This window comes from Sarcophilus harrisii, chromosome 2 (assembly GCF_902635505.1).
Source record: "Sarcophilus harrisii chromosome 2, mSarHar1.11, whole genome shotgun sequence".
Classification (NCBI taxonomy): domain Eukaryota; kingdom Metazoa; phylum Chordata; class Mammalia; order Dasyuromorphia; family Dasyuridae; genus Sarcophilus; species Sarcophilus harrisii.
The window spans coordinates 265,929,833-265,956,057 of record NC_045427.1 but is presented as its reverse complement, the minus strand read 5'-3'; the positions used below and the strand labels follow the sequence as shown (position 1 = coordinate 265,956,057).

At 33.5% G+C, this 26,225-nt stretch overlaps 1 protein-coding gene across 4 annotated transcripts in view; it reads right to left on the bottom strand.

Moving 5' to 3' along the window:
• The window catches only part of CASC4 (cancer susceptibility 4), an 81,473-nt gene that overhangs the window by 14,647 nt on the left and 40,601 nt on the right, over positions 1-26,225 (bottom strand). For all 4 annotated transcript variants that reach the window (XM_031952219.1, XM_031952221.1, XM_031952220.1 and 1 more), the window contains exons 7-8: positions 9,706-9,804; positions 7,504-7,680 (exon numbers count right to left, since the gene is read on the bottom strand). In XM_031952219.1, coding sequence (XP_031808079.1) covers positions 7,504-7,680; positions 9,706-9,804 — 276 coding nt within the window. The remainder of the gene's footprint in view (positions 1-7,503; positions 7,681-9,705; positions 9,805-26,225) is intronic.

The following is a 26,225-nucleotide window of genomic DNA, read 5'->3' as shown; positions in this document are numbered from 1 at the left end:
TTAACACTCTCTAGTACACTATACTTCTCTTATCTCTTCAAATGTTTCTAACTGTTCAACTCTCTCACCAATACCCATCTTATCCCATCCCAGTCCAGTCCTTGATTACTCTGGTCTCTTCATTCCTATGGCAATGTTACAGTGGTATCAGAGAAAGTTCTATCATAAGGTAAGATCTAGCTCATGGGAGGTTAAAGGTGTCCAGTTGCCCAGGTCACAGATCATATTTGGTTCAAATATACTTTCTCTTCCTTAGAACTGAGAGATTTGAAAGCTGGAAAAGGTCTCAGATCATCTAGACCTGTTTGGCAGGCTAGTGAAGCTTATAGAGCCTTTATCAGAAGTTTGCTGTTGCCAAAAATTGCTGGGAAAACTAGAAAATAATATGGCTGAAATTAGGCATTGACTCACCTACCTTTTACCAAGTTAAGGCTGAAATAGATTCATGATTTAGACATAAGCAAATTAGGAGAACAAAGAATATTTCTGTGGAGAAGAAAGGAATTTTTGGCCAAAGAAGAACTAGAGATCATTATGAAGGCAAAGTAGATAATAGTTATATTAAATTTAAAAGTTTTTGTACAAATAAAACCAGTGCAGCTAAAATTAGACGGGAAGCTGAAAATTGAGAAAAGTTTTTTACTTTCAGAGTTTCCGATAAAGGCCTCATTTGTAGAATATATAAAGAATAGACTAAATTTATAAGAAGATAATCATTTTCCAATTAATAAATGGTCAAAGGATATGAACAGACTTTTTTCTAGTCATATGAAAAAATGCTCCAAATCACTATTGATTAGAGAAATGCAAATTAAGATAACTCTGAGATACCATTTCACACCTCTCAGAGTGGCTAAGATGACAGGAAAAGATAATGATAAATGTTGGAGGGGATGTGAGAAAACTGGGACACTAATTAATACATTGGTGGTGGAGTTGTGAACTAATCCAACCATTCTAGAGAGTAATTTCAAACTATGCACAAAGGATTATCAAACTGTGCATACTCTTTGATCCAGCAGTGTATCCATTGAGTCTCTATCCCAAAGAGATAAAAAAGGGGAAAGGACTCACATATGCAAAACTGTTTTGTAACACCACTTTTTGTAGTGGAAACTGAGTGGAATGGCTGAATAAATTATGATATATAAATGAAATGGAATATTATTGTTCTATAAGAGAAGATCAGCAGAATGATTTCAGAAGGGCATGGAGAGACATCAATTGATGCTAAATGAAGTGAGTAGAACCAAGAGAACATTATACATGGCAACAGCAAGATTATGTGATGATCAATTGTGTTGGACTTGGCTCTTTTCATCCATGAAGTAATTTACACCAATTCCAATAGACTTGTGATAGAGAGAGCCTTCTGCATCCAGAGAAAGGACTATTGGGACTAAATGTGGATCACAACATAATATTTTCATTTTTGTTGTTGTCTGCTTGCTTGCTTTTTCTTTCTCATTTCCCCCCATTTTGATTTGATTTTTCTTGTGCAACACAATAAATGTGGAAATATGTTTAGAAGAATTGCACATGTTTAACCTATATTGAATTACTTGCTAAGTAGAAGAGGTGGGAAGGGAGGGAGAAAAATTTGAAAAGCAAGGTTTTGCAAGGGTGAATGTTGAAAACTATCTTTTCATATATTTTGAAAAATAAAAACTTATTAGTATAAAAAAGAAATATGTTGTTGCCTACATTCATAATTGAAGGAAATGCTAAATTTCATTCAGATGGTAGTAAAAATAAAGATGTAATTTTTTTTCCTTCCTAATTCAGATTCACAGAGCCCTGCAATCTACCCACAACTCACCCTTGGGGAAGCGGTCTATGGATCCTAAGAAGTCCTGAAGTAATCAAACCTCTACATTTTGCAAATGAGGAGCCAGAGATTCTGAAAGGTTAAGTAATTTGCCTACAGTTACACAGAAAGTAAAGTAGCAGACAACACACTCAAATCCAGGTCTTATGAGTCTTAATCCAGTATTGTCTCTTAAAATAAATCTGTGAAGAGATGGAGAATATTTTCCTTTCACATGAATTTAGCCTAAAGGGAATATAGTTTCCGATACAGTTTTTATGTTATTTTTCATGTAAGAAATGATTTCAAAATATTTGTTGAATTCATCAATAGGAATTGTATTTACTTTTCCTGGCCACCCTTCTCTAGCCTAGCCCTCTATGAGCACAGTGTCCTGTTATTGCAAAAATCCTTCATCCTTCAAAAACAAACCAGGTTGTATTTTTTATTACTTTAAAATCTAAAGAAGCAAACAACATGCTCAACAACATATTCTTCTGGGAAGGTATCTAAATGTAGGTCCGAATGAAAATTGTCCAAAACAACATTTTGCTTCTTGGGAAAATGCCAGAATTGAGAATTTAAGGTAATACATTAAGAATTTATTTCTTGATTCAGAAAGATATAATAATAAAATTCTTCATATCATGTTTTCATAAAATGTGTGCACGTACACACCTGTGTGTTTGTTGTCTACACTAATAACGGAAGGAAATACTAAATTTCAGTTGGAGGTTAGTAAAAATGAAGATGTAATTCTCCCTCATCCCCCATTCTAACATTCAATTAGAAAACAGCAAAAGATGATGCATTTAGAACTCAGCTGTATGGCACTTTAGACATACAGCAAGACTTTATGTCTGGATTGATTGGGACCAGATGTTAACTGGACATTTGTTAAATCTATCAGATGTCTGTCATTTCTTTGGTGTACCCAAAAACAAAGATCACTAGCCCTGTAACTTATAGCCTTAGGGTGGTCTGAGGTTTAGAGACTATTAAGCAACTTGCCTACAGTAACAAAGTAATTGACAGGAAATTTGAACCCAGACGTTGACTCCAAATCCTGCACTTTATTCACTGTACAATGTTACCAGATAAACTATCAATACTGATGAACAAGTCTGATAAGTAATTCCTAGCTATATATGTTTTTTTTTTTAAATTCAAAGGGGAAATCAGAAGATCTGATAAGTATGTATCCCCAATTAATTTAAGATAACTTGGGGTTTGCTGGATAGATTTCTTTTTTAAGGACAAACCTTTAAACTCAAATCACTGGCTCTCACCGATTGGCTAATAATAGTCAAGCCACAGTTAGTCACAGTTTGAGTCCAGATTGACTCATATTGAATGTAAATAGCAACTGTTTCCATTTTGGCCAGAACCTCTCAGAGTCTTCCCTTCCCAGACTGATTTTTTTTTCTTTTTTATTAGGTAAAAAAGGTAATTTCTCTCATATCTTGTCTATTCTTAATCACTGAATGGGCATTGTCTCAGTCAAACCAGACTCTGTTAAAAAGGCCAAGGTCTCTTATATCATCCAGGCCATCTCCAATCCTCCTGATTTGTATCTTGATGATTCTGGAGGAGAAAGTGAAGCAGGTGACCTTATACAGCCCTTTCTTACTTAAATCCAATTCGTTTGCATGTCATGGCATCATCCCTGATGTCTTGGTGCTCTTGAGAAGAAAGAACAAATGACAACAGCACACAGAGACTTGAAACTATACACAAAATGAAGCTAAATGATTAAAATGATATATGGATATATCATCAGACATGCAATGTGGAGATCTCACAGAGAAAGTAATTAATGGAACTCACGAGATTTATGGTGGGAAAACCAATAAGTTTGGGACACAGAAAGGGTGGAGGTTATATATGGAGAGGCTTGAATGTCATTAAGCATAAGGAAAAAAGCAAAAAATTTAGCATAATGAAGAGGAACTCTTCCCTGCTCAGGAAACCTTTACCATCTAGTTAAAATCTATCTATAGATAATAGTTTGAGCTTTAAAAAGAAAAGAAAAGAATCTATTTTCCACAGTTGGGATAAGTATATCCCATTTCCCCAGAGTGTACAGAACAACGAACAAGTACTAAACCCTTATAGCAATATATGGAATGGGGTGAAATGTTTTGTTTTTCTTCTCTTTTTCTTTGTGTTTACTTTTCTTTGGTGTTTTCCTAGTGAGTAATCAAAGCTGGGTGAGTTTTGGCTCTAGGGATTAGCAAAGAAATGATTTTAGGATGGAGCTGAATGTTTAATGTGAAATAAAGTAGGCTATTAAGGCAAATTTAAGTGGCATATGCCTCTATTATTGTAAAGAATATTGTAAAAAATCATTTAATCCTGAGGAAGGTTTTGTTATATGGATATTTTTAGTCCTTTTCTATACACATAGGTAAAGTATTAAAATGATTTTGTGGCTAAGTCTATAAAAGTAAAGAATTCTGCTCTTAAATTATTTTCTAAGTAAAATCTTTTTTCACACATAAAACAAGACCGAAATGAAGTCAAACTAACTCTTCTTTAGTTAAAGAAAATATTTAGCTTTTCACAAGACTTACAAAACTTTAAAATCATAATACAGTTTTAAGAACACATAGATTAAAAACCAGCCTAGCTGAAGTATTTTAAAATAAAATGTAGCTTACATTATTCAGTAACATTTTAGTAAAAGATGATTTTTAAAATATCTGTATATATTATCTCTTCAAAAAGTGTGAAGTACCAGCTAGTTTCAGCCCTCTACAAAAAAGAAGACAAAAAAAGAAAAAAAACCTATGTTGGAGGTTAAACAAGCAAATACAAAAACAAAGGCAACTCTCTAAGGCCCTAATTGGCAGAGAAGGTGCTAACCTACTTTAGGAGAAGAAATGTCCTTACCAGAAAGTTCCTTATACCAATGAAATCAGAGGTCCAATCCCTAACCTCTGGTTACTAAAAAACAAAACCATTTATCAATATGAAGACAGCAACAAGGTTTATTTAAAAAGATATTAAAAAGATTTACAGAAAGTAATGAAACAAAATGACAATTTATATTTTCTTATCTAATTACTATTTGTCTACCTAGAATGTTAGTCAAACATGAAGATTTAAGGAAATATATATATAGTACTTAGTCATTATTTTTACAATACTGAGAAGACAAAGTAGGCAATCACAAATACCTAGGGGCAAAAGTGGGAAGGAGGAGGATCAAATAAAGTATATTTTTAATTATTACTTTTTATAAATATTTGTAAGGACTAAATTCTGCTCTCCAAGCTATATTACGTATTTATTTTGTGAAGTCATTGTAACTGTAAAGGCACATGAGGAACTCACAAATGATCTGTTCCATCTCTGATGAACATATGTGCTTTTTACATATTATTTTGCAAAAGATTAGCATGTATATTTTAAAAATATCAAGGAGAGAAATCTATTGAAAAGCAGAGAAAATTAGAATAATTGCACAGGCGTCTGAAATCCAAAAAAAAGCAATTATCACTAAAAAAACGGACTCATAAAGGCTAACACTCTGTAAATACTATTTTAAAATAAAATTCCAAAGATTTAGGTCAAATCAATAAGCACCTATTAAGTGTTTACTATAGGCAGGCTCAGCAGCTAGGTGGATAGAGAAAGGCTTAGAATCAGGAAGACTCATATTTCTGAGTTTAAATCTGGCTTGAGACACTTAACTAGCTGTATAACTTTTGGGCAAGTCACTTACCCTAGTCTGCCTCAGTTCCTCTTCTGTAAAATGAGCTAGAGAAGGAAATGGCCAACCATTCCAATATATTTGCCAAGAAAATCCCAAAATGGGGTCACAAAGAATCATAAATCACAGAAATAGCTGAACAAGAAGTGGGCAGGCATTATGCTAAGTGGTAGTGATACAAAAAAGGACAAAAACAATCCAGACTCTACTCAAGAAGCTTACATTCTGATGGAGAAGACAACATACAAACACAACTATGTACATGCAAGATATATCCAGGGTAAACTGAAGATAATTTTAGAGGGAAGTTATTAGCACTAGCAAGAACTAGGAAAGGTTTCTTGCAGAAAGTAGCATTTGAGCTAGGTTGAAGGAAAACATAAAATTGTATTTTCAAAAAATTCTCTAATTTTTTTTTTTACCTTTTCAATTTGCCAGCTCACCAAAATTTGGTTTTCTTGACTTCAAGACACAATTAAAAATAATCAAAAGCAACAAGAAAAAAACTCATCTGAAATAAGCACCAGGGCACTAGTCTGTTCCGTCATTTCATCTTTATTTTTCCTTTCTTTTTGCTGAGTCAATTGGTGTTAATTGACTTACCCAAGGTCACACAGCTAAAAAGTCTTAAATGCCTGAGACCACATTTAAACTCAGGTCCTTGTATGTGCACGAATGTTTGTGGCAGCCCTTTTTGTAGTGGCTAGAAACTGGAAACTGAATGGATGTCCATCAGTTGGAGAATGGCTGAATAAATTGTGGTATATGAAAATTATTGGAATATTACTGTTCTGTAAGAAATGACCAACAGGATGATTTCAGAAAGGCCTGGAGAGACTTACACGAACTGATGCTGAGTGAAATGAGCAGGACCAGGAGATCATTATATACTTCAACAACAATACTAGATGATGACCAGTCCTGATGGATCAGGCCATCCTCAGCAACGAGATCAACCAAATCATTTCTAATGGAGCAGTAATGAACTGAACTAGCTATACCCAGAAAAAGAACTCTGGGAGATGACTAAAAACCATTACATTGAATTCCGAGTCCCTATATTTATGCACACCTGCATTTTTGATTTCCTTCACAAGCTAACTGTACAATATTTCAGAGTCTGATTCTTTTTGTACAGCAAAATAACGGTTTGGTCATGTATACTTATTGTGTATCTAATTTATATTTTAATGTATTTAACATCTACTGGTCATCTTGCCATCCCGGGGAGGGGGTGGGGGGGTAAGAGGTGAAAAATTGGAACAAGAGGTTTGGCAATTGTTAATGCTGTAAAGTTACCCATGTATATATCCTGTAAATTAAAGGCTATTAAATAAAAAAAAAAAAAAAAAAAAAAAAAAAAAAAAAAAAAAAAAGGGAAAAAAAAAAAAAAAATAAACTCAGGTCCTCCTGGTTTCAGGGCTGATGCTCTATCCACTATGCCACCTAGCTGTCCTTGGTTTTTTTTTTTTTTTTTAAGTTTCATCAATCTTTCAATTAATATTATACTAGTCTGAATATAGATAGAGCTTTTCCCCCCCCAAATCTTGAATAAAACCTGATCTTTTTCCTCCAGTGTACATTTATTTCTTTTTAAAGAAATCTCATTTTAGAGATATAGACTATATTTGGAATAATATGGTAAAAAGCTGGAAAGAACCTCAGTTTCCTCTACTCCATTATTTGACAGGTAAAAAAATTAAGGGTCAGAAAGGTTAAGGTACTTGTCCAAGGTCACATAGGCAGTAAGTGGCAGAGCAGGGATTTCAATCCAGATTCTTTTTTTTAAACGTACCCCATGCTATCTCTGGATTAGAAGAGAATTCAAAAGTGGAATACATAGGTCAGAGGAAACTCTTACTATGGATATTAAGATGCTAAAACTGAAGATCACAATGAAGGCTGAGCTTCAGATTTGTGAAGATGCTAATAAAGAAATGCATTTAAGAATGATAAATGATGGTAACAAATTGACTCTTACTTTGTTTCATCTTATGGAAGTCACCAGCTCTATCCTTTGAAGCCTGCTTTAACATATCTGTCTGAAACTTGTGTTCATTTTCATTTTCCAAATTTGGGCCAGGAATTAAACGCTGAAGAGGATTGGGAGGGATCTGCTTCAAAATATCAGAGTTTCCAATGTGGCTAACATGCAAATCTGTGGCATAAAAACATCAAGTTAATTTTGTATTTTGACAAAGCCCAGCATTTACAACAACAAATTGATTCTGAAAACCTAAAGAAAACTTGACTTCTTAAAGTTGGACACTAATGTGACTCTCTCATCCCGGCCTAGTTCCTACCTTTTGAACTTCATAACTGGCTTTTGCCTAAACTTGGGACTCCTTGGGAGCCTGCAGCTCAATGGCCACTTGGTCCTGAAATATCCAACCACTTCCGTAGTCTTTTCAACCTGGAATATCTTTCTGTAAAACTTGTATTCTTCTCCCCTAAGATTGTTTCTGCTGGCCTTCATTCCTCTCCAGGCTCTCATAACTATTTTCCATCCCCTAATCTCACCACCACCTCAGCTGTTCAGCTCCCTTTTGTGTATTTCCCCTCTCAGACAACAAGGACTGTCTTCTTTTTGCTTGTATTTGTTTCCTCAATGCTTAGTATAGCATGGCACTATCAACCTAATGGAACTGGCTTCTAACCTGTGGATGACTGGAACCAAACAGAGCAGACTAGAGACAGGAGAATCAGGAATTCAATAGAAGTATAATTTCAAAGTGAGGGAAAGGGCTTGTAAGCAAGAACTCATGTGCTAGGGGCCCCGCCTCTTAAGGAGGGAAGGGAAAGAGTCCATTTTCATGTGGTGTCGGGAGCTGTATCCCTGACAAGGAGGGAAAACAGCAACAGTGAGACAAGTGTGATTCAGAGTGGGGCTTCATGACCAGCACATGAACACAGAAGATACTTGTCTGAGTTCAGAGAATACCTGGTCCTGATCAAAGCAATATAATTTTGTCAAAGGGGAAGATCATCCAGAGGCTGAGCACAAAGGACTGTTATGCCAAACTCAAGGCATGGCTTGCTTGCTGGACCTTAGCTCCAGAAAACAGGTATTTCCCAATATATTGATAGCACACAGTAAGGGTTTAATAAATGTTTGTTTCCTTCCCTCCTTTTTAACCATTTTATTATTTCTTGCGTTATTTCTAACTACAAATATGCTTTTAGATATTCATAGAGTATACATCTATCTTACTGATTACCAAAATTCTCTCAAAACCAGATTAACATGGTAGAATACTTTCAATTAATGTAAATATTAGTTTATATTTTGAAGTAAAACTCAATCTGAAAATTAGATTAAAATTACTTGAATACTAAATGAGTCATCCGTCCTGACCAGACTAAACAGTAGTGGGAAAAAAAAGATGTAATTTTTTTCCTATCCAAATTCATAGATTTTTTGAAATCTAAAGACCTTGTGGAACCCAAGAGTTAAGTATTCAGAGGAAAGAATGTAAAAGAGAAATGGGAAGAATGAATAAAAAGGTCATTAATTTTTTAAGAACAATTTTAAGAGAGACTGTTAAATTTTTGAAGTTCTATGGGTAAAAGGGAAGTATGTAAAGTAATTTATGAATCTATCACCATAAATATCATTTTTGGATGGCCATACATTTTGCTAGTTTTTAATTTTAAAAATTACTTTAAATTAAAACTTCATCGCTCTCCGACTCATCAGTCATCATGTCTTTCTTTGTTTCTCGATCTAGGTGCTTTTCAGTTAAGGTGTCAGCAATGAGCAAATGTATATGTCACATAATTTGATGAATTAGTACAGTAAGTGGTGAAGTAAATGGTCTTTTAAAACTGAATTTGGTATGCTAAATAAATATTCAGTCTTCTGATTTACAAAACAAACAAATCCTATAAGTAAAATCCACTTTGTGGATATGGATATTCCTCATGTTTTCATTCTTCTATAAAATAGTACTTCCAAATGAGTACAGAAAACAAATTTTGCACACACCAAAACCCCATTATAAATGTACTACTATTTAGCCTACCTTTAAGTTATCATGCCATTAGCAAATGGGCATTTAAAAATTCTAACAGAAGATGTGAAAATGTAAAAACTGTGTATAATTTCCAGTTCTCAAAAAAGCCAATTTCATTATAGTTTCAAAATAGTTCATAAAATATAATTATAAAAAGTAAAAGTTCATACCTGGTGCCATATTTGGAGGATGAGGTTCTCCAGTTGGAGGATGTACATTTTCTTGATGACTTTCTTGCTGAGAAACTGAAATAAGGGGCTTCTTTAAAGCTAAAGAAAACAAATAGACAAAAACTTGATTTTTATCAAGCAATTAGATATGTATCTACTATAGAAGCATTATGTTCTCAGCATTGTGCCAAGAAGCTTGTTCTCATGTTGAATCTTTTGAAATTTAATACATTTATTTCAACATAATAGGTTCTCAACCAAACATTGAAATATCACATGACCCCAAATACCTTCCCCTATATAATCAATCAATTGTTAACAGGAAAGTTTGATATGCATTTAATTCTGACAATATTGTATAATACTGTTAGTTCAATAAATACAGTAGACAATATTGTAGTACTATTCTGATTTTTTACTGAATTTTTGTTACCTCATCATGCTTACTTTATTTACATTATTGTACTTTTTATATATTCTTATTTGTCCTACTTTTACTAAGCTTATAGTGGAAATATTTAAAATTGCAAAGATTTGGATATTCATGAACTCATTCATCATATTATCTGCCATACATTAGGAAAATCAAAAAGTAAATGTTCAATCACAGTGATCCCCAGTGATCCCCAGAGATCAATATGAACAATATAAATTGAACTCAAGATCTATTAACTAAGCAACCTAAGAAAGTAGCATTCTTTTTTATTCAAACTACATGAATCCTAAATATGACAGTCTACCCTGCAATGTATTCTCTCTATATTGTTTGTACCTAGGTGTTTTAATATGGCTCCTTTATTAAACAGTAAGCTGAGGACAAGTATTGGGATTTTGTTGTTTTGTCTTTCTGAGAAAGACAAATGTCTGCTATCAATTTATATCCTCAAATGCTTTGTAAAGGGTCTGACACATGGTAGGTACATAATACTGAACCCTCCTTATTGGCCAATCAGTCACTTACAGGTGACTGACACAGTATTCAAAGAATCCTGTTGTACTCTGTTCTGGCTACATCATACTTGGAATATTATATCCCAATATTACTGGGAAAATATTCAGACAGCAGGTACATAGTATAGGAAAAGACTATAAGTTCATACATAGAAGAATCAGTTGAAAGAACTAGGGATGTTTAACCTGAATATACAGTTCCACAACATCTTCTGCATGCAAACCCTTCTATTTTACTGCAACACTCAAATTGGGCTCCTGCCTCAAGTTTTCTCATCACTCCAGTCTACCCTACTTAATGCTACTAGAGTGATTTTCCTTAAATACAAATCTGACAATGTGATTTCTCTCTGGGGCTCTTTATTACAAGGAAAGAATAAAATACAAACTTTTTTGTTTGGTTTTTAAAGTCCTGCATGATCTAATATCAATCTGTATCTCCAGACTCACTCAATGTTATTTCCAATATACTCTGTGATCCAGGCAAACTTTCCTTTCCTCTGCTATTCCTTGCACAATAATATCCTATCTTCCATCTTCACATTTTTGCATTGACTATCCCAATGCCTTACCTGCCATGTTGCCTCCTCATGTCTGCCTCAAAGAATCCTTCTCTTCAAGATGTTGCTCAACCACCCACTTAGATATGAAGCTTAGCTCCTTATCTGTTTTCCAGGTCAGTTGTTTTTACATAAATTAGTTTACATTTTCTTCAGACTTTTTGATTTTGTTTTAATATTTCTTGTTCTTTTATGGAGTTACTAGCTTCGATTTGGTGGTCTATTCTAATTTTTAGAGAGATGGTTAATTGGATAAGGTTTTGTACTTCTTGTGCAACACTTAATTCTCTTTCCAATTCTTTATTCCATAGCTCTTATATATTTTTTCAGTTTCTTTCTTCTAATGCTCATCTCAATTGTAAAATCTTTTTTTAACTCTTGTTAATAGATGTCTTGGAGTTATTCTTTTCTATTGAATTTATTTTTTTGAGCATCTTTGTCATAGTTAATAGTTTTTTATGGTTGAAAATTGTTTTTATTTACTTTTCCTCTAGCCTGCTTCCTAATTTTGGCCTTTATGCTAAGTCTGGGCTCTGCACCTTGCTGAAGGAAATTCCTGGGCTGGTCCTGTTGCTGACTCCTTAGGCTACTGAAAGTAGAATTATTTAAGGATCTCAGGGACAGCTTGGGGTAAGGATCTGAAAGCTTTCAGTGCTCTCAAATTGTCTGACGCAAGAAAAAATTAGATATCCACCTACCTGGCCTGAGCTTTGCTAGTTATGGACCTGGGTTTGAGTCTGAGCAACATGCTTGTGGCCTTGTCCTTCATTTGAGTTTCAATAGATTGCTGCTAGATTTAGTCACTGTCAGTCAGCTGGGAAGGTCTATTAGTTTAGAATAACAGAACTGTAGGGTGCCCTTTGGTCTGATATTTCTGCCTTATTGCAGATTTCAGAGAAAGCCAAAGGCTGGAATTGAGACCTTGCTCTAATCCTTCAGTTGGAGCCATACAACTGCTGCTTGCTTGGGGATGTGTTCCTTTTTCAGTACCCAGCTAAGGACATGCAACTGCTCCTTATCCTATAATGTCACCCCTGGTGCAGGTCTCCTTCTTTGGATCTTATTGCTGGATCTATGACCTGGAATTGAGATGTAAGTAACAAATTGGCCAGAGAGCAGTTTTCTCTTCATTCTGCACAAGTAACTTCCTCTACACTGGACTGGAGGGTGAAGAGGACTCTTGCCCTCATACACAGCTCCTTTCTGAGCTGGAACACTTTGTGAGGCCTTTCCTGGCCAGATCCCATTCTCAGAGTCCACAGACTTATCTCTCTCCTTATGCTGACCAGGATTGGCAAAATGACTCACTTTGGGTTTTTTCCTGGATTTCCTGATTAGGGAATATTCTGGTGGATTTTTGCAATCTGGAAGATCTATGGGGTTGTCTTAGGCTGTACTGGTACTCCATCATTTAGGCTCCACCATTCTATATAAATTGGAAATGTGGAAATGTACACGTCTTCCTTATTAAAATGTAAAGTCCTTACTGTTGACTAGGTATTATTTCATTCATTGTATTTTTATCCTCAAAACTTAGCATAGCGTCTGGCATATAATAGGTATTGATCACTGTCTGATCAACTACAGTGGCTAGCCTAACACCAGGCTAGCCCCAACAAAAGAAACAGGAGAAGAAAACTAAACAACGTGTGATTTAATCCAACATTATGTGCATTGTTCCATGTCTGTAGTACCCCATTTCTGAAATGAAGGAAGGAAATTGGATTCTCATATCTTTTTTTCCCCCAATGGAAACATCAAAATGGCTCTATTACCATCCACTTTGTTATTGTACCCTAAGGATAATGGGACTTTTTCATTTGACCTACAGTTGGCATCCTCTATATGTGTTGTCTCTTCAATTAGAATGTGAACTCTTCAAGAACAGAGGCTCACTTTTCAGCATAGTGCTTTGTACACAGTGGATGCTTATGCTTTTTCTTGCTAGGTGCAAAGGTTGGATGTTAATAATTTCTCAGCATTTACTCATTTTTTAAACAGTTTTTTTTTAATAAAGTAGGTTGTGATATCAGAAGGATTACATGTATTCTGTGACAAGGCTACTTACAAAATTTCTAAGTGCAAAAAGCATCAATTGATAGTAGAAACTTTGGTGCTACCTGAAACTAATAATATATTCAAAATCATGTTTAGCAAATAATTAGCAAAGCACTTTTGGGTTGCTCCACTTTCAGATAACATGAAGAAGAGAATTAGCAATATATTTGAGGATTTTTCCATATATTAATTGAGAAACTAACATCTTCCTATTTTTTAGTGTAAGTAGTTCAAGCTACAGATGAAGTTAAATATTTACTAACTTGGATATGCTTGATATGATGTTAGGAAGTTTTCTTCCCTTGAAAATCTTTTGTTGCAATGCCACCATGATGAAAAAGAAAATTTCAATATAATCAAAAGATTCAAAAAATTAAAATAATATAATTTGGGAGAACTGCAATGGATTTTTTTACTGAAGGAATTCAGTTCTCAAAGTAACAACATACACAGACTTTGCCCAACCACATGTAAGTAAAGAATAAAGTGGAATAGGAATTAAATGGATTGAGAATTTACTCATGTAGCAGCTGGGTTAGGCTTAATAGAAATGAGTGATGAGAATATAAATAAGGAAGAACCTAAAAGACCATAGAAAGAATCCTAAAGAAAGCAAGAATGAGTAAAATTGCAAAGAGTAATCAAAGTGATAAAAGACTTTTGTGGGGTCACCAGATATCATGAAAAAAAGTCCTAGTAACTTTAGAATAATTTACAAAAGAAATGAAATTCATAAAACATAAAATTAGTTATAAATTTCAGTCACAGGTTAGAGCTTTCAATGTAGAAAACTGAGCAGAATTTAAAAACACAATTAGCAGACTTGAAAAAATAAATCCCTTATGAACAGACAATTCTCAGATGAAGAAATTGAAACTATTTCTAGTCATATGAAAAGATGCTCCAAGTCATTATTAATCAGAGAAATGCAAATTAAGACAACTCTAAGATATCACTACACACCTGTCAGATTGGCTAAGATGACAGGAAAAAATAATGATGATTGTTGGAGGGGATGCGGGAAAACTGGGACATTGATGCATTGTTGGTGGAGTTGTGAACGAATCCAACCATTTTGGAGAGTAGTTTGGAACTATGCTCAAAAAGTTATCAAACTGTGCATACCCTTTGATCCAGCAGTGTTACTACTGGGATTATATCCCAAAGAGATTATAAAGAAGGGAAAGGGACCTGTATGTGCACGAATGTTTGTGGCAGCCCTTTTTGTAGTGGCTAGAAACTGGAAACTGAATGGATGTCCATCAGTTGGAGAATGGCTGAATAAATTGTGGTATATGAAAATTATGGAATATTACTGTTCTGTAAGAAATGACCAACAGGATGATTTCAGAAAGGCCTGGAGAGACTTACACGAACTGATGCTGAGTGAAATGAGCAGGACCAGGAGATCATTATATACTTCAACAACAATACTAGATGATGACTAGTCCTGATGGATCAGGCCATCCTCAGCAACAAGATCAACCAAATCATTTCTAATGGAGCAGTAATGAACTGAACTAGCTATCCCCAGAAAAATAACTCTGGGAGATGACTAAAAACCATTACATTAAATTCCCAATCCCTATATTTATGCACAATGCATTTTTGATTTCCTTCACAAGCTAATTGTACAATAATTCAGAGCCTGATTCTTTTTGTACAGCAAAATAATGTTTTGGTCATGTATACTTATTGTGTATCTAAGTTATATTTTAATATATTTAACATCTACTGGTCATCCTGCCATCTAGGGGAGGGGGTGGGGGGGGTAAGAGGTGAAAAATTGGAACAAGAGGTTTGGCAATTGTTAATGCTGTAAAGTTACCCATGTATATATCCTGTAAATAAAAGGCTATTAAATTAAAAAAAAAAAAAAAGAAAAAAGAAAAAAGAAATCCTTCAAAGACTCTTTTAGAAAAAGATGCAAAAAAAGAAAAAAATGATGCTATGAGAGAGAGAATATCAGATTTATAACACACAAATACTTAAGTGGAGGAAAATTTGGCAGAAAATAAAAGAATGATAAAACATATGATTCAGGGATAACTTAAGGATTCATAAATCTCCCAGAAGAACAACACAACATAAAAAAACCCCTGAATATTATATCTCAGGAAACAATACAACAAAGGTGTCCAGAATCCCTAAATACAAATAACAAAGCATCAACAGAGAAAATCCATACATTTCCACCAGGAAAGTGATATGCTACAAACTCCAAGTTTGTATTTGCCTAATATTTAAATATGATAATTTCAATGACAACAAAATAAATGGTCAAGAGAAAAACCTTCCAATGCTAAGGAAAAGAAATTTGAATACCACAGGACTATTCTTCATTTGTGAAAAAAATGCAGTAAAAAATGACATAGTATATTCTGAAAAGCAAAGGAATTTAAGCTGCAACCCCAAACAACATAACCTGAACATCTCAGCTTAGTCATCAATGAAAAAAAGATGCATAGCCAACAAAAGGAAGGCATGAAATTTTACTGCATCACTACCTCCAATGCAGTCATGAGCAGAAATTTAGTCTTGCAAATATACCAAACAACAGAAGTACAAGAAAAATAAATATATTTACTAAAAAGAATTAACAAAAATAATTATCTAAAGTTTGTAGTTTAATTAAAATAAAAAGATTGACTAAACAAATGTCAAATAAAGAACACAGTGAATGATAAAGGATAAAAACCATAAGGAACTAGAGATTTAGAGGAAACAATGAAGAGAACTGAAGTTGGAAGAGTTGATTATAACACTCCACACAGTCATTTATAGAAAGAAATTGCAGAATAGGAAGTTGCATAAATGGGGATGAGGGAGGTAAGGAAGAAAGGATGCACTTATACCAAATCTAAGAGTGAAAAATGAAGAAATAGTGACTCCTGTAGTCTCTCAGCAAAGATAGGTGTTATGAGAGAATGGAAGGAAGGAAGAAAAGGGGAGATATGCGATCAAGAACCCAGAAAGGAAGGGGAATAAATGGTTATGAAGAACATTACCATAGGAAAAGAAGTGTGTGATTGTAGTAAGAGAGGATAACCTTGCTGTGGGGGGTTAGGCTTGGGGAGTTAGTCTACAAAGCTACCTTCTCTGACAATATTGCTTCTCAATGGCAGGGCAGCTAGCATAAGAATGATAACTGGGATAAAGTGGCTGAGTTAGGGTAGCATGAAAGCATCCCCTGTGAGAAGGAATTTTATTCCTTCATTATTCATTATAATAAATGAAGGAAGGGGCTGGGAAGGAATTGCAAAGTTTAGGACCCAGAGTAACTTGTAATATGTAACACTGCTCTATAAGATATATTATTTCCTTCATAAATTAGTGTTTCTAAAAATGAGGCACAGAAGGACAAAAAGGAAAGATAAACAAAAATCTACACAGTCTATAAAATAGAAATTACATAAAAGATGCTTTAATTCTATAAGTGACACTGAAGGAACAAATAAGGATACATAAATATTTGATAACTTATTAGTTTATTATTTAATATTCAATAAATGTAACAAACTAGCTATTTATTTAAATTAAATTTTGAAGAAAATTTTTAATAAAATTAAATATTTAAATAATGAATGAATTTAATATTTGACAAAAAGAATAAAATTTATTTAAAAATGAAAATTTAATAAATTAAAAAATTAGGATAGTTAGTAAAAAGTCAGAATAAATTGGAAAGGAAAAGTGGGAAGACAAAACAAAGAACACTTTCTTGTAAAAGAGCAAATAAAAGAAATTAAAAAAGAGGCTGAAAATAAGGATGATATCGTTTAACTGAATGGGGAAAGAAAAAGGGGAAAGAAAAAGGTTAGAAAAGACTAAATAAAAAGGAAAAATAATCATTTAAGTAAAAATAAATAGCTTAGGAAAAGATAGTCAAGAATAGAGGAAGGGAAAAGAGTCATTGAAAACAGACAAGATTTCAAAGCAGTTTAAGCAAAATTAGTAACAGGGACAAAGTAATGACTTAAAAGATGATTTTTTTAAAAAGGCAATGCTAACAAAATAAGCAGAAGAAAAAAAGCCAAATAATTATAATTTTATATGTGAATGGATTAACCAATTAAAAAACCCAAAGAAGGAATAAGAAAACTTAACTAAATAATCTTATATATAATGAATACATCTAAAAAGTAAAGACGCCTTACTAATGAAAATGAAAGGCTGAAACAAAGTTTACTATGGCTCAGGTAAATAAAAAAAAAATTGCACAAGAGGGCAATTAAGCTATCAAAGCAAAAACAAAAGTTCATAACGTCAAAGGATATAAACTGAGAAACTATATTACATAGTATATAAACAATGAACTAACATCAATATTAAATCCATATGCACCAAATGACATGGCTCCATAAAAGAAAAGTTAACTGAATTGCAAAAATAATACAATCATTACAATAATGACAGGAGACAATATTTCTCACTCACAGGTGGACAAATCTAACAAAAAGATTAAAAAAACAAAGAACCGAACATGACACAATTAGAAAGAGTACTGGATTTGAAGTCAGAAGGCCTTACTTTGAATACTTCCTCTTCTATTTACTGTGTGGCCTTGGGCAAGGCACTTAACCACTGGGGTCTCATTATTCTCATCTGTAAAATTAAGGGATTGAATTTCTTGTTGTTGTTGTTTGTCCTTTGAAGAGCATGACATCAGGGAGATGATGCCATGACATGCAAGTGATTTGGATTTAAGTGAGGGAAGGCTGGGCAAGGTCACCTGCTTTACTTTCCCCTCCAGAGCCATCTGGGTTCAGTGGCAAGATATAGATCAGGATGAGTGAAGGTCCTGGATGCAGTGGGAAGCCTTGGCCTAAAAAAGCTCAAGTCTTTAACAGGTCTCAGCATGATGGAAGCTATACCTATTCAGTGATTAAGATTAGATAGCAAATGAGGCAAAGAATAGTCTCTTCCATTTAGGGAAAAAAAAAAAAAGTAAGAATGGAGGAGGAACTTTTAGACTTTAAATTATACCATTAGGAAATAATCATCAAACATTTGGTACTGGTTAATAAAAAGAAGATCTTTGGAAAACACTAGAGAAGGAGGAATAAGAAACAATTTCATAACCTTACTTGTTTAACAAAAATGCTAGGAAAACTCAAAAAGCAGTTAGTCAGAGATTAAGTTTAGACCAACACTTTCACAGTATATTACAACAAGCTCAAAGTTGTTATATATCCTAGATATTATGAGTCAGGTCATCTAAAAAAATTTTAGGAAAAAAACACATCACCATTCACAGCTATGGTTGGGGGAGAATTCTTAATCAAATAAGAGATAGATAAAATAAATAATTTCAATTACATTAAATGGAAATGTTTTTGTACTAAAAGTCATTCCATGAAAATTTATTAAGTATCTACTATGTTGCAGATACTATGCCAAACTCTGGGGAGAAAAAGAAAAACAAAAGTCTCTGCTCTTAAGAATCGCACAGTCTAAAGTAAAAGATAATATGAATGAATCAATCAATCAAACGCATGTATTAAATACTATGCAAAACACTATTATAAGCACTTAAAAGACAGAAAAGTAGGAAAGCTCCTCCTCTTAGGGAGTGCACTTTTTTCACTTAATAGTATTTTTTTTTTCTAATTACATGTAATTTTAGTTTTCAACATTTACTTTTATAAGATTTTGATTCCCATTTTTTCTCTTCCTGCCCTCTCCAAGATGGCAAACAATATGATATAGGTTATACATGTTCAATCATATTAAGCATAGGTCCACATTGGTTATGTTGTGAAAGAAGAATTGGAACAAAAGGGAAAAACCACAAGAAATTAACAACAAACAAAAAAAGTGAAAATGATATTCTTTGATCTGCATTAAGACTCCATAGTTCTTTTTATGGAAGTGGATAGCATTTTCCATCATGAAATCTCTTGGAATTTTCTTTGATCATTGTAATTTGAGAAGAGCCAAGTCTAGCAAAGTTGATCATTGCACAATAATGCTATTACTACATACAATGTTTTCCTTGTTCTGCTCTTTTCACTCAGCATCAGTTCATAAGTCTTTCCAGGTTTTACTGAAATCAGTCTCCTCATCATTTTTTTAGAGAACAATAGTATTCCATTACGTTCATATATCACAATTAATTCAGCCATTCTCCAATTGATGGGTATCCCCTCAATTTTCAATTCTTTGCCACAACAAAAATAGCTGCTATAAACATTTTTATACATGTGGTACTTTTTTATGATGTCTTTGTGATACAGATTTAGTAGTGGTTACTGCTGGATCAAAGGATAAGTACAATTTTATAGACCTTTGGGCATAACTCCAAATTGCTCTCCAGAATTTGGATCAGTTAGATCAGTTCACAATACTACCAATAATGCATCAGTGTTGCAATTTTCCTACATCCTCTCCAACATTTGTCATCATCCTTTTCTGTCACATTAACCAATCTTACAGATGTAAGGTTTTAATTTGCATTTCTTTAATCAATGATGATTTAGAGAACTTTTTCATGTGACTATATGTAGCTTTAATTTCTTCATCTGAAAATGGTCTGTTCATCTCTTTTAACCATGTATCAATTGGGGGAATGACTTGTGTTCTTATAAATTTGGCTTAGTTCTCTATATATTTTAGAAATGAGATCTTTGTCAGGCTGTAAAAATTGTTTCCCAGCTTTCTGCTTCCCTTCTAATCTTGGTTGCACTTGGGTTTTTTTTGGCACAAAATCTTTTTAATTTAATGTAATCAAAATTATCCATTTTGCATTTCATAATGTTCTCTATTTCCTATTTGGTCACAAATTCTTCTCTTGGGAGTGTACATTCTAATAGGGGAGAAGACACATGGAAGTTTTCAGCTCCAAGTCAGATGGGAGTCCAGTGGGCAAAGCAGATGATAATACTGCTTCTTTAATACCATTTTGACTGACAAAATCATACCAGTATCTGATATGTCTTCATATCAGTGTCTTGGTACTTGACCACACCAAGAACTCTGGTGGCAAGAACTTTCCTCTGGTTCTTCAATGGCTATGGATTCAGCACCTACAGGAGCAGGTATCAGACTACATCTCCATAGGTGTTGCCTCCCAGAAAGATGACTGAGGAAACTGTTCTGGAAGAATTTCTCAGTTATGAAAATTAGAAGCCCTCACATGACAACAGATATTGACTGAATCATTTGCAGGTATGAATACTGGATAAGGTATATGTGACTTGGACCAACATCTATAAGAGGATGTTAAAAACTTATAAATTGCTCAGATATTAGCTAGTAAGACTAAGCATGTCTAAATAGGAAAGCCTTATATAGGAAAGCCTAAATAGGAAAGGTTATAACATACTCAAAGAAATAAAAGTGATATTTATATATAGTTCCTGAGGCATGTTTATGAAGTGACATCTTTTCAATCCTGGAGTTCTAAACATACAACAAAGAGAACAGAACCATCTATAGTCTTAATTTTGTCCCTTACCCCACCATCCTCAGGTAATATACTGATAAACTAGTTCAATAATCCACTTTTGGTTCATGTATGATTATATGCCAAGAAATATGATATTGCTACAAGATTACAGATTTAGGTCCTCTAGTCCAACTCCTTAATTCTTTTGTTAATATTTTTTTTGTTAAAGCTTTTCATTTTCAAAACATATGCATAGATAATTTTCAACATTCACTGGTGCAAAACCTTGTGTTCCAAGATTTTTTCCCTCCCTTTCCACCACCACCTTCCCTAGATAGCAAGTAATACAATAAATGCATACAACATATGCAATGCTTCTATACACATTTCCATAATTATCATGCTGTATAAGAAAAATCAGATCAAAAAGGGGAAAATGTAATTCCTTAATTCTACAGAAAAAGAAATTGAGGTTTAGAGCGATTTGCTGAAAATCATATAGGTAGGAAGTGGCAGAGCCAATAATCAAACCTAGATCCTTAGGACTAAAAATGTAGTTCTCTTTTCACTATATCATTCATGATGCCTCCTTTAAAAATCTGAACTGTGTAACAAATGTGGCATCAGATATTTGAATATTGTGTTCATCAACAGTTTAAAAATAATATCACTGAAATAAAGGATATTTAACAACTTAATATTTAAAACAGTTTAACAACTGTGGATTACAGCTCCAAAACATTTTCCAAACTAGCTGGAGGAATTCAATTTTGTTTTTTTGTGGAAAATGTTATGAAATAAAATGCTTATTTTGCATGAATTGATTTCTACACTATGCTTTCCTGGAAGAATAATTTAAATCTAAATTCACTGACTGTGATGTTTTTTATAATAGGCATTTTGTCAATATGTCAGAAACCTGTGATTTTAATAGTATGGGAACAGTCTCTTCTGAATGCAGATCATACTACATTATAAATCATAGGTCTCAGTTAACTGAGGCATAAGATTTAAAAAAAATTAATGTTATAAATTTTCTTCTAGACCTGTGATTTTACCTATATAGGGAACTTCCCAATGAAGCAACTCTTTTGAATAATGAAGACTATCAACTTGCTACACGATTTGCCATCTTAGAGAATTGCCTAGAATACAGAGAAATTAGGTGACTTGACCAGAATCACAAATGTGTCAAAAATGAATTATGAGCCCAGGCTGATACAAATACTGGCTCTTTATCTATATCACTTCTCTAAGTTGTAACAAACCAACAGAATGGTATTTTAGAACTTTGTAGAGAATGCTAGATACATACCACTTTCCTTCTTTATAAGTACTCTATTTTTTATAGAAAGAATCTTTATAATAGTGATTAACCAAAGTATTTCTTTAAAAACAAATCTATTACATTTTCTCTTCCTTGATTCTCCTCCATCAAGAAAAGCATAAATAATATATCTTACTTCTACATAACTTGGTTTTCTCATTAATAGGAAGAACCAATGTCCCTAGTTATTCTAGCTCTCAATTTGATTTTCTGATATGTCATTCCATTTTTTACTATCTCCCCTTTGGAGATTTGCAGCTACTCCAGTGGTTTCAACTCAATTTAAGTTTCTTTAACCCCTAGTAGGCTGATTTCAAAATTTTGGCTGCAAATACTCCATCATTAAATAAATACATGCAGGACTCTTTTTTAAAGGGTACCACTAGAGGGAGTTTTTAACCCATACTACAAATTTCATTACTTCTCCCATATGATGGGCACACATCAAAAGAATGGAATTTCCAAATAAGAAATTATGCTAATATATATTTTCTTAACTTCTAAGGATGACTAAAAAAAAGTATTCCAGGCCTGTCGAGTATTACTGCAAGCAGTCATAAAATTACACTGAGCCAGAAGATTATAAATTCATGTTCTCTAGGAAAAGGTGTGACCTTTGTTTCTGAGCAAACCTTTTTTGTTCTTACAAAAGGCCTCTAATAATTTCCAAAAGAACTGCTCCACATCTTTTCCTCTGTTCTCAAATCTTGTCATGGTCCCTTCCATACCAAACAAATGATCTCTTTCATATTTTACTGACAAGAACAAAACCATACAACATTCGATTTATGCAATGCCCTTCAAAACTTCTGCAACTTCACATACTTTTTTTTTTTTTGAAGAAAATAGAACAATCTTTTACCAAGACCATCAACTGGCTCTTCATCCCATAATCATATGAAGTAGAGTGAATTAAATGTTGACCCTTAGAGTCAGAAGACCAGAATTCCAATTTTAGTTTCTACTTTACTATTTATGTGGCTTTGGTGATATCACTTCAAAGGGGAGTAATCTAAAAGATATCTGAGGCCCCTCCCATAGCTCCAGACCTATTATGCTACCTCTCTAGTAATTGTGACTCCTTCAATCTTTCCTCCTTCTGGTTTCTTTGTTTATATATAAATATAGTCAGGTTTCCCCAATTTAAAATATTCTTTTCCTCAACTCTATTGAGTTTTACATGATCTCTCTCTTTTCTCTGGACACCTTTTTTTCCCTCCACTTCATAGCATTTAATTTTTTTTCTCAACTACATGTAAAGATATTTTTCATTTTTGTAAGATTTTAAGTTACACATTTTTCTCCCTCTCCAATATAGCAAACAATCTGATACACACACACACACACACACACACACACACTCACAAACAAGTTGTATTTCCACATTAGAATGACAGTTTTTTTGAAAGACTATTTTCAAACTTCACTCAATAATCCCTTACAATTTGGTTTCCACCCCCATCACTCTACTGAAACTATACTGAATCCCATTTTGAAGTCACTTTCTAATTGCCAAATACAATTTTTTTCAATCCACATCCTCTTTTTTAAACTTTTAAAAAACTTATCTACAATAGGAATACCTTCTTCATAAGACTTTATTTCCCTGTGCTTTGGGATACTAGATGTCCCTGATTTTCCTGCTTCTTCACAAATTATTCCTCTTTCTTCTTTAGTAGTCCTCCTCTCTTTAGCATACTTTCCCTAAAACTTTATGCTCTAAGTTGTTTTTCCCTCCTTTAGATCTGATTCCCGCCCACTAATTCAATGCAGTCAACTAGATTTTTCTGTATCACAAACTTTAGGCTCTAACTTCTAGACCTGTTAATTCCAACTACTACCTCAATGTTCTGCCAAAAGCTCAAAATTCAACATCTCAAAACCAAAGTTACTATATTTACTTCAAATCTAATTTTTTTCTCTATGGAAAAATTCAATCTTTTTGCATTCCTGTTAATGGCACTCACCACTATTTTGCCATTTACCTACATCACTCAATATTTCTTGAATTAGTTCCCTTCTTTGCATTCTACATCCTCATTCCCAATCATTTTGCCTTGCCCTAGCTTAACCCAACTAACTTCTGCTCTTCCAGACTTCCTTCTTTTTTATAGCTTTTTATTTTTCCAAATATATGCAGATAGTTTTCAATATTCATCTTTGCAAAACTTTGTGTTCCAGATTTCTCTCTTTTCTTTCCCCCCATCTCCTCCTTTAGACAGAAAGCAATCCAATATAGGTTAAATGTGTAATTCTTGTAAATATATTTCCATATTTGTCATGCTGAACAAGAAAAATCAGATCAAAAGGTAAAAGAAAAAAAAATTAGGAAAAAACTACAAGCAAACAACCACCAACAAAAAAGGTGAAAATACTATGCTTTGATTAGTTTGAACAATTAATGTTTACTGACTGATATTACTCTCTTTCATAAAACCTATATTTTAAAACTAATTGCTCTTTTTAGAACTTCCCCTATATTCTGTACTTTCATGCCTTTGCATTTCTTATTCCTTCAATGTCTTCCCAGTACTTCACCTGCTTGCATCCCTTTTGGAATTTACATTCATCCCATATTTTAAAGCCCTGACTCAGGTGTCAGATATTTTTTCAGAAGTCTTTGTTTTTTCTTTCAGTTCCTGACTCAGGTGTCAGATATTTTTTTCAGAAGTCTTTGTTTTTTCTTTCAGTTGGAAAATATTTTTCCTAAGATCTCACACAGCATCCCATATTTTTCTTATGTCCCCATCATATACTGTTGTGCAGTTAATGACAAATGCTTACTGAGTTAATTTAACTTCATGAATTTACATTGTAAATAGAAAGGTGGATTGATTAACCATAAGGTTCCTATAGAATCAAGGTGAATATTTTCAAATCTACAAAGAAATTAGAAGCAGAGAAAATGGTACATTGTGCCAATTATAGGCACATATATAACTGTCTCTCAGTTCTCTTAAGAATACAATTTAAAATAGGCCAGATCTATTTTGTTACAACTGTTGTGAGACTGGTCCAAACTATAATAGGAAGATTGAGATGGTTGAAAAAATAAAAAAAAGTCCCTCCAGAGGGTAGTTAGGTGGTGCAGTGGGTAGAGTACCAGCCCTGAAATCAGGAGGATCTGAGTTCAAATCTGATCTCAGACATTTAACACTTCTTACCTCAGACACTTAACACTTCTTACCTGTGTGACCCTGGGCAAGTCACTTAACCCCAATGGCCTTAAACCAAAAAAAAAAAAAAAAAAAGTCTCTCTAATAAACAGTTGAGAAGTGTGCCATGCATACCTAATACTGGGAAGATTTTACTTCTGAATTCTGAGTGAAAGCTCAGACTTGAACCACGAGGTCATGACCTTTAATCATTTTGGACTCTGCACACATGCTATGCTGACAAAATCCTTTCTTTACTGTAGAACTGTTAATTGTTGTTGCACATTTCCACTCCAACAGAGACAGAAGGAATACAATTCTCAGAAAATGGGAATGGTTTCTGGGCAATAAATGTGCTTTAAAACTTTATAAGACAAATAATTATTAGCATTTACATCTAAATTTCTCTTTCTTCAATATCTGATGAATCACAAAAGAAAATAATTCAACCCAGCAACTATATAAATACAGTTACAAAATATTTTCACATAAATAAAATCAGATCTAAACAACTGGAAAAACATTAATTGATCAGGGTAGACTGAGCCAATATAACAAAGATGACAATTCTACCTAAATTAATTTACTTATTCAATTCCAAACCAATAAAACTACCAAAAATTATTTTATAGGGCTAAAAAACATAACAAAATCTTAGCAATCATAAAAATCATAACAGTCAAGAACATCAAGGTTTAATGAAAAGAAATGAGAAGGAAGGTGGCCTAGTCGTATCAGATCTCAAACTGTATTATAAAAAGGGATTCAACAAAATTTCATGGTATTGGCTAAGATATAAAGTGGTGGATTAGTAGAACAGATTAGGTACATAAGATAATAGTAAATGATCATAATACTCTAGTGTTTGATAAACTCCAAAGCTCCTGCTTCTGGGACAAGAACTCACTACCTGACAAAACTGCAAAACTAGAAAATTGTATGACAGAAACTAGATATAAATAAACATCTGGTATCATATACTAAGATAAGATCAAAATGGGTACATGATTCAAACTTAAAGAGTGATACCATAAGCAAATTAGGAGAACAAAGAACATGTGAGGTATATGAAAAAGGGAAGA